Source organism: Crocuta crocuta, unplaced genomic scaffold (genome assembly GCF_008692635.1).
Source record: "Crocuta crocuta isolate KB4526 unplaced genomic scaffold, BGI_CrCroc_1.0 scaffold177, whole genome shotgun sequence".
Lineage (NCBI taxonomy): Eukaryota > Metazoa > Chordata > Mammalia > Carnivora > Hyaenidae > Crocuta > Crocuta crocuta.
In genome coordinates, this window is record NW_027531880.1 from 3599539 (window position 1) to 3609494 (window position 9956).

General features: G+C 41.6%; 1 protein-coding gene across 1 annotated transcript in view; it reads left to right on the forward strand.

Moving 5' to 3' along the window:
• Positions 1–3950, forward strand: part of KAT6A (lysine acetyltransferase 6A) — a 99507-nt gene extending 95557 nt beyond the window's left edge. Inside the window, 2 exon segments of the mRNA XM_077773114.1 lie at positions 1342–2932; positions 2934–3950. Coding sequence (XP_077629240.1) covers positions 1342–2932; positions 2934–3885 — 2543 coding nt within the window. The 3' untranslated portion in view covers positions 3886–3950.
• Positions 3951–9956: the final 6006 nt, after the last annotated feature.

Genomic DNA, 9956 nt, shown 5'->3' on the forward strand with positions numbered 1-9956 from the left:
TCCTACCCTAAAGTTCCTGCCAGTGCATTGTGCTGCCTGCAGCTGCAGTGTTTGTCTCCACGTAAGGTCAGACTGAGCTTTTTCACTTTGGTGGGTGAATTTGACGAAATCTAATTGTCCACTCTTCATGGACGTATAGCTTTTATTAACTAATTGAATTTTTTTATTCTCCTTTTAAAAATAAATTCACTCAATTTTGTGTCTAGTAGAAACTTGCTTTCTCCATTCTTCTGTTTTTATATAATAAATAGTTTTAATATAGTGATAAGATGACTGAGTTCTTAGTTTTATTGTGATGTATATATTAAACTAGATATTTATTGTGTAAATTTGGCACTTCACTAAATTTCTGTCTTGGATCATTGTAGTTCAGATAGTACCCCCTGTTTAAGTTCTTGTTGACTTGGACAGATTTTCTCTGATGCAACCATTTCCATTCTTTATTTTCAAGTTATTATTGCTGACTGTTCCTTCCTAACTCTCCCTTCCAAATCCTGTTCTTGCCTTCGTGTTCTTCCCTTTAAAACTTAATGGGAAATGTGAAGGTACTTAATGCCACACCATGCCTAACCATGGTTGAAATGGTACATTTTATGCTATGCGTAGTTTACTGCAATCTTTTAAGATAGAAAAAAATTAATAGGGAGAAAATAATACCAACCTCAAATTTATTTCTAATAAATCATTGTCATTAACTTTTTTTGGTAGGTCAGTATTTATTTGGGACTAAATGCCTTGCAGCTGTTCCCATACAAACACAACATTGACTGAGCAGTCGGATTGCTCAGTCATGGCCTGGAATAATTAACTCATGCTGTTACCTTAAGTCATGACTTACGGAAACTAAAAAAACCAGAGAGCTAATATAAATTCCAAACAGGGGTAAAACAAAATAGGAATGAGCTCATTTGTAACTTACATAATAAAGACAGTTTTCTAAAGTAGTTGTAATAACTTGAGTATTTGCATCTTTACACAGCTTATCTCCAGTTTTCTAGATGATAAAACTGAATATTTTAGGCTTAACTTCCAAAACCATGCAGTTGGTGATGATAAACCTGAACTGGCTTTAACTAGTGGATGGTAACAGAATGTTGACCCGGATTCTTTCGTTGTTCTGCCAGCTCACTGCGTGACTTTAGGAGATGTCATTAATTAGGTTTCTCCTTTAGATTCTTAGCTTGTAAGAGAAGGCAATCAGCAGTTTGTGTCATAATTAATAAAATCATTTCTGTTGCACCTGTGGTCTCAGAAAAAGGCACTAGAAAATATACAAAGTCCTTTAACTTTTTTTAATGTGTGCATGTGTTTGTTTTTGTTTTTTTAATCCCTCCTGTATAGACACTCCTGTCCTAAAGCCAATATCTCTCTTGAGAAAATGTGATGTGAAGGATTCTCAGCTTGAGCCAGATACATCCACACCTATGAAAAAGAAAAAGGGATGGCCCAAAGGCAAGAGCCGCAAACCAATCCACTGGAAGAAAAGACCTGGTCGCAAACCAGGATTTAAGCTGAATCGGGAAATCCTACCCGTTTCTACTCAAGAATGCATTGTTGAGCCCATTGTTCCCATTCCTAAACCGGGACGTAAACCCAAACTTCAAGAGAATGAAGAAACTGTTGAACCAAAAGAAGACTTGCCTTTAACGGAAGAAAGGAAGGACGAGGAGGAGATGCACGTGGAAGCAGAAGAGGTTGAGGAGGGAGAAGAGGAAGATACAACCAGCAGTGAGGTTAGAGCGGCGTCTCCAGGGGATAGCAACAGTCCCGAGACAGAAACGAAAGAACCCGAGATAGAGGAGGAGGAGGAGGAGAAGCCCCGGGCCCGGGAAGAACAGCGGCAGTCAGAGGAGGAGCAGCAGGAACTGGAAGAGCAGGAGCAAGAGGAAGAGGACGAAGTGGCTGTGGAGACGAACCAGAATGAAGACCATGATGCAGACGATGAAGATGACGGTCATCTGGAACCGACTAAGAAAAAAGAGCTAGAGGAGCAGCCCGTTAGGGAAGATGTCAAAGAGGAGCCTGGTGGTCAGGAGTCTTTTTTAGATACTAATATGCAGAGCAATAGGGAGAATCTAAAGGATAAAGACGAAACAGAGCCAGATTCTGAAGAGGAACAGACTTCCCATGAAACATCCATGGTATCAGAGCATATGCCAGGGTCTGAGGACGATCATGAAGAAGATTCAAACTCTAAGGAAGAATTAATTGAGCTAAAAGAGGAGGAAGAGATTCCTCACAGTGAACTGGATCTGGAAACCGTGCAAGCAGTGCAGTCTTTGACTCAAGAAGAAAGTAACGAGCACGAGGGAGCCTACCAGGACTGCGAAGAGACTCTGGCCGCGTGTCAGACCCTGCAGAGCTACACCCAGGCTGAGGAAGACCCTCAGATGTCGATGGTGGAAGACTGCCACGCTTCAGAACATAATAGTCCCATATCTTCTGTCCAGTCTCATCCCAGCCAGTCGGTCCGCTCAGTCAGTAGTCCCAACGTGCCTGCCCTCGAAAGCGGCTACACCCAGATCAGCCCGGAGCAAGGATCCCTGTCCGCACCCTCTATGCAGAACATGGAGACCAGCCCCATGATGGATGTGCCTTCCGTATCCGACCACTCTCAGCAGGTGGTGGACAGTGGCTTCAGTGACCTGGGCAGCATCGAGAGCACCACGGAAAACTATGAGAACCCCAGCAGTTACGATTCTACGATGGGCGGCAGCATTTGTGGGACTAACTCTTCCCAGAGCAGCTGCTCCTATGGTGGGCTGTCCTCCTCCAGCAGCCTCACCCAGAACAGTTGTGTTGTCACTCAGCAAATGGCAAACATGGGCAACAGCTGCAGCATGATGCAGCAGAACGGAGTCCAGCCTGCTGCCACCAACTGCAACATCAAGTCACCTCAGAGTTGTGTGGTGGAGAGGCCTCCCAGTAACCACTANGCCTCAGCCCCCGCCCCCGCCCCAGCAGCAGCCCCCGCTGTCACAGTGTAGTATGAATAACAGTTTCACTCCAGCACCTATGATCATGGAGATACCGGAGTCTGGAAGCACTGGGAACATAAGTATTTATGAGAGGATTCCAGGGGACTTTGGTGCCGGCAGCTACTCTCAACCGTCAGCCACCTTCAGTCTAGCCAAGCTGCAACAGCTGACTAACACCATTATGGACCCTCATGCCATGCCTTATAGCCATTCTCCTGCTGTGACTTCCTATGCAACCAGTGTTTCTTTATCAAATACAGGACTGGCTCAGCTAGCTCCGTCTCATCCATTAGCCGGGACCCCTCAAGCACAAGCCACCATGACGCCGCCCCCGAACTTGGCATCCACCACCATGAACCTCACGTCACCTCTGCTACAGTGCAACATGTCTGCCACCAACATTGGCATTCCTCACACTCAGAGGTTGCAAGGGCAGATGCCAGTCAAGGGGCACATTTCCATCCGCTCCAAGTCCGCACCGCTGCCCTCCGCAGCTGCCCACCAGCAGCAGCTGTATGGCCGCAGCCCACCAGCGGTCGCCATGCAGGCTGGCCCTCGTGCATTGGCCGTTCAACGTGGCATGAACATGGGGGTCAATTTGATGCCGACCCCCGCCTATAATGTCAATTCCATGAATATGAACACCTTGAATGCCATGAACAGCTATCGAATGACGCAGCCCATGATGAACAGCAGTTACCATAGTAACCCTGCCTACATGAACCAGACAGCACAGTATCCTATGCAGATGCAGATGGGGATGATGGGGAGCCAGGCCTATACCCAGCAGCCTATGCAGCCAAACCCTCATGGAAACATGATGTACACTGGCCCCTCCCATCACAGCTACATGAACGCTGCTGGTGTGCCCAAGCAGTCACTCAATGGACCTTACATGAGAAGATGAGCAAGATGGACTTGCAGTTAAAAACTTAAATATATATAAATAAAGGAACCTTTTATACTGACAAACCAGAGAAAAATGGACCTTTTTCCAGTTAAAATATTGCTGTAGATTAGAGGAATTTTTCTTTGGTTTATTTTATTTTTTAGAAAACCTGGTCTTCTCTTTTTTTGGGTTCATTTTGTTCTGGGTTTTGGTTTTCTTCACAGTCTTGAACATTTTACAATAGAACTCATCTAAAAATGGATTTGGGGATAGGGGAAACATGCACAAAAATCTTTTCATAATTAAAAAGAGCCTTACTTTCTTTACACACCACATGGACAGAATTTGTGTAAAAGTGAATTATCTTTATTTTATTTTAAGATGTATGTTTCCCCTCACTGTTTGCAGCTCCCAGTGTTGTCATTTTTAAATGTTATATATACATCTCGGGGGTTAACGAGACCCTTTCCTCCAAACCCAACCTTTCATTTCCTACTTCATTCCAGCAGGAGGCACTTAGGGGAGACTCGGACGGGGACATGGAGAACAACCCAAGCTCCTTAAACTTATTATTATTGTTAATATTATTATTATTATTATTAATANATCCCCTCCACTCCCTACACACACACACACACACACACACACACTTGAAACCTTTCCCCAAGAATGTTTCTTTATAGATGGACTTCATTGAAATGTTTGTTTTTCTTAAATCAAGTGTAATATAATTTGGGGGGGTTTTGTTTGTTTTTCTTTTTTTTACTATTCCCACTCAGCACTCAGAGACACAAAAATACTGTAAGTCTCAACTAACAGCAGAATCTCAGAGGAAAGCTGTTTGCAATCCTAATCCAGCCTTGGAGGAATAGAGATGGTCAATTAACAATCAAAAAGAGGAAATTAACCTCTTGTTTTTTACCACCTGGTGAATCAGCCATAACGCACATATTCCACGCAGCCTCTTGTTTTTAGTATGTACTTTGAGATGCTAAGGGTCTTGATTCTTGAGCCTTTGACTCTGACTAAACTCAAACAACAGTCCCCAGTGCTTAGCCTCTTACATTCTTATATAAAGTGTTGATGGATGACTGTACATTTCAGTGATTTGAAAATACCTGACAGACATTGGACACTGTTTGTTTTTTTTTTATGTTGGAAGAGATGACGTAAGGGAGATCATGGTGTGAGTTTTATAGCTACTTAAATGATACATACCTCTAGTTCTCATTTGTCTCGAGATCCTGAGTTCATTCCCTGTGAGTCAGAGTGCACCAGCCCCTCTCCTGGGAGTGGTTACAAGAGAAGAGGGATAAACCAACCACCAGCACAGTAGGGCAGATCTGGACAGCAGGGTTTCAGCGCGTTCCTGTGTTGCTCCCAACCTCTTCATCTTTTCTCTTGTGCAGCCAGTTCGCCCATTCTCTTCCTATTACTTGCTCCAGGGATAGGTAAAAAATATATATATATCTATATATATGTTCCATCATTAGACGATGGAAAATATTATACCACTCGGTATGTGCAGTCAAATATCCAAAAGGGGGAAGTACTGCTTAAAGAAATACCTGTAAGCATTAAACTCTCTCCTTTATTTGTACATTTTATATAGATAAATTTTTGAAGTACTAATTAGGCATTAAATTTTTTCAAATGCTCTGGTTTGTAGTTTTTTTTTTATACACTTTAATTGACTTTCTCAATTAAACGTGTTAGGTAGAAAAAGGCAGAACTCCACATCTTACCGCTATCAATTCTGAGCATGTGCAAGGCTGTGTAGGACCCAGTTTCTCTGTATATACTCTTCCAGTTCCCAGTCATCTATGTAGAAAGTGCACTGTGCTGCCCTCTCCCTACATCTTCAGCTATGTCATTGCTTCCTGGTTGGGGTGGGGATGGGGTGGGTCGGGAGGGAGGTATATTGGGAGGAGGGTGGGTCAAGGCAGAAGGAGAAGCTGTTGAAATGAGGGCCGTGAATTCAGTTTCTGTTGGTTTGCGGTTGTGTTTGGTTTTGTTTATTTCTTTAAAAAAAAAAAAAATTCAATCGGGCAGCTCCCTTTTCCACAAGCCTTTTTGTGACTGTAGAACTATTGTAGAGAAAATGTTCTTTTCTATATTATAAAAGAAATTATCCAACACAATAATATTGGTACCTGTCATTTTTTCACTTCTGTTTAAAAAAAATGTATTTTTAGCAAGATAACTTGGGTAATCTTCTAAAAAAGAAATTTAAAAAACTCACTGTTAGTGACTTTGATGCCTTTTAAAATAAGAGCTTTTTCATTTCATTCCATCTTTAAAATTTTTTATCTTTGTTGTAGAATATTAAAAACTATTTTAAGAAAGATAAAAATTCTCTTTAAAGAGATCTCTAGAGTGTGTGAATAGAGCTCCAGATGCCTCTAAAAGCCGCATGTACAAATGAAGCTAAGTCTATTCCTGTCTGTTTATATTTGCTTTTCCTGTTTTGTAACCTCTTTGTACTTTGTTCATGGTGACTTGTAAGCTACGGGGAAGGGGTGCCTAGATGCCTTTGTATTTCTCCATGTCATGCGCTCCTGGGCCAGTCGGTCTCCCTTCCTCTCCTTGTATGTAATATCACTTTTTTTTCCCCTTTCTAGCAAGTACTTTCAAAAGAACTCTGTACATTTTAACATAAAAAAAAATAAATTATGTTGAGCCATTTTGGATGTCTGTCTTGCATGTGGAATTTTTCTCCCAAATATTTCCAACTCCCGGGTTCTTTCTCCACAAACCAAGACTTAGAAATATTAGCCTTTTCACATTCCTCGTTATATAGCAAGTATAAGTTAATGGCCTTTACTTTGAAATGCCAGCCTTCGCTCCTATGTGTGTCTAAATGCAGGCAGTTTAGGTGGTTTTTCCTCTTCTGGTGAAAATGGTATTCTAATCCTCCTCTGGAGATTTTAGGGGCAATTCCATTGAAACCTACAGGGACTGTAATTCATCCAGGCAAAGAGAGCAAATAGGGTCGCAGTAACAAGTAGCTCCTAGAATTGGAACAAAGCTGTTTTTTCTCAGCTTACCTGATGATGATGTAACCGAGGAAGATTTGCCAGAAGTCAGGGTCTTGAACATTAATGATCTTTGATGTTTTCCAAGCTGTTGTACTTGCCTCTCCTCATTTAGAATTTTGGATATAAGGCTGACTCCAGAAACTTAAGATTTGGCTTTGAGAAACTGACAGCTGGAGGTAGGGAGGTGGGGCAGGTGCAACTTTTAGCCTCCACTCCTCCCTGAGTTAGGAATTCATGAAGTGCCCATGAATAGTACCTATAGCAGACATTTGTTCTTAGTCTTAATGCCATTTAAGTTTATAGTCCTGTCATCTCCAGAGAAGAAATGATTTGTTTCCCTTGATTGCTTTCTGAAGTAACCATTATTTGGACCCATTGCTCTCACTTGTACTGTGCAATCATTAGTGGATTGTCTCCAAAACAAGCCTTTTTGTTCCTGCAGATGACGTGTTTAGGTGAATTCAACATACAGCGGTTCTCATTTTCTTACAAAGGAGATGTGACCACAGAATGTATTCTGGAGTTTTTGAAGTGCAAACACTCCCACTAAATATTTAAGTTACACTTAAGAGTATAATTTGAATAATGTAATTCCATTTATAGCCAACCCGTGAATGATCTCACTGGAGGAGGTACTCGTTTCTTTTTTGTCCACCTTCTGGCCTTTTCACTCTACATCAGAAGATAGATGTGGGAGGAAAATGATTATACACTTAATTCATGTGTTTTGCTGGGAACCTTGGCCTACCAGTGTTAGACTCTATTTCCTTGCGTTCAGTAACTAGGGTTCCAGGAAACCTATTCCTATCAGGCCTCTCTGAGCATCTCAGGTAGTGCCTAGCTTCCTTTGTAGTGTAGTGACAACTGTGTGTATTCCCTGAACTCCAGAGGCTGTCGGGTAGACAAGTCTAGCTCTTTAGGTGGCCATTATTGTTTCAGGTTCTTCATGTTACAGCTGGGGCAGTGTATAGTGGGTTTTGTCCTTCCTCTTAATGTGCAAGATGTAGGTCAGTGGTGATGGAAATGGAAAGGTATAGTGAAAAGAAATAAGAAAGAACCGTCCTTGGCAGAAGAAACAAGATCATTATAACAGGTGGTGGGGAAACAAACTCCATATTCTTGATGCGACTTTAAAGAAATCTAAAAATTCAAGTGACCCATTTTTGTGAATGAACTCAGAAGACCACATAGAGTAGCATTTCTTATGTTGGCAAATGTCTGGAATTCTTGAGCATAGTCCTCCCCACAAAGCCGACAATCCCCGGAGCAAACTTCAACTCATTTGTTAATAAATTTCTGGTAAGGGACAGGGTGCATTGTTATGTAAGCTGGTGTGGTCACCTAATGCAGTACAGACCAATGGATTTTTTTCCAAAGTGACAGGCTACGAATTGGGCTTAATGAGATTCCTTGCTGTATCAATAAGGAGACTAAATATTGGTATTGGCACCAATTACACAAATCCTCAAAAAGATGGCAGATGTAATTTCTGCCCGAAATAAGGAAAACCCTAGGGTGTGATGGGCTTTGGTTTTTTGAGATCTTTTAAAATACTAGGCAGAGATGTTCTCAGTGAATTGTTTTCTGGTGATTTTTCATGAATAAACTTTTTTTTTAATTTTTTAAAATTTATTTCTAGGAGAGAGAGAGCGTGAGCAGGGGAGGGTCAGAGAGAGAGGGAGTCACAGACTGAAACAGGCTCCAGGCTCCGAGCTGGCAGTCAGCACAGAGCCCGACGCGGGGCTCGAACCCACGAACCGTGAGATCATGACCTAAGCGAAAGTCGGACGCTTAACCAACTAAGCCACCCAGGCGCCCCTCATGAATAAACTTTTAAGTGTGAGATATTATATCTTGTCATCAAGAAAAAAAAAACAGTCCAACATTTAACTCTACTACACAGACATCTCTGAAAGCCACATTTAAGACATCTCTGAAAGCAACATTAAAAAAAAAAGTCTCTGAGATGACATTTATTTTTAACCAATTTTAGTTTATACGTGTGCAAAGATGAGCAAAGACAAGTGGATGAACTGACATCAGCTGGTCGCCTGTACTTTAAAGCATGGAAACAGCAGTGCCTGCTCATTGGCATTTCTGTGAAGACGCACTAAAAAACTGACATCTGGTTCATGTTGAAAGACATAAGCCATTCAAATCACTTCTCAAGTTATTTAAGTTGGCTTCAGCTTTTTGAGCCCCAGAACCTTCTATTTTGGGAAATCTCCTATAAAACCTTTAAATTGGTATCCCAAGTTTAAGGTCTCTTAAGAACAAAGTAAAGAAAAACATTCATACATAGAACTTCTTTGCTAGGACTCAGGCTCTCCCCATGTACAAGTTCAAACTGTTTAATTGATGTATTACACTTAATAAAGTTGACGGAACTTTTCTTAGAAGTTAGAAAAGCAGTTGTAGTCAATTATCTCAAAATGATTGAATTTGATCCTAGTTTTCCATAGAAAATGAAAACTGATATATTGAGTAGGAGGCAGCATTGGGGGCTTTACTGAACGCAACAACATCTCGCAAAATAGAATAATTACATTTTTAAAAAAGCTGGTCTAGCTCCTATTTAGGGAAAGTAACTAGAGTTGACTAGAACTCCTAACTTGACCGCCCCAAAGGACTCTTGATTGAAAGTTATAAATCTGAAAACAGGGCAACGTGGAATATTGCAAGAATAGCTTTATAGGGCCAAGGAAGGAATTCTATTAAAATTACAAAGGCAAACAAAGCAAAACAGACCCAACCAGCCACTGCAGCCTATCTTTGCTGAGTCACTTCGCTGGGGCTACCAGCCTGTGGATTGGCGTTCATCAGTCTGATGCATCCTCCTTAGTGTGTCCACTTGGTCTTCAGCTGGCTCCCCTCCAACTGCCTCCTCTGCGGTTCCGGGCGTCCCGTGAAAATGTGAATATGCCCCGAGAAGAGTGACTTGGTTGTCCTCACCATCTTTTTATGCCCGTCTTTATTGTGAAAATAGAGTATACACAGAGCCTATTAAACATGGACAGCTTCATGCATCTGTTTAAAGTGAATACCTTTGTA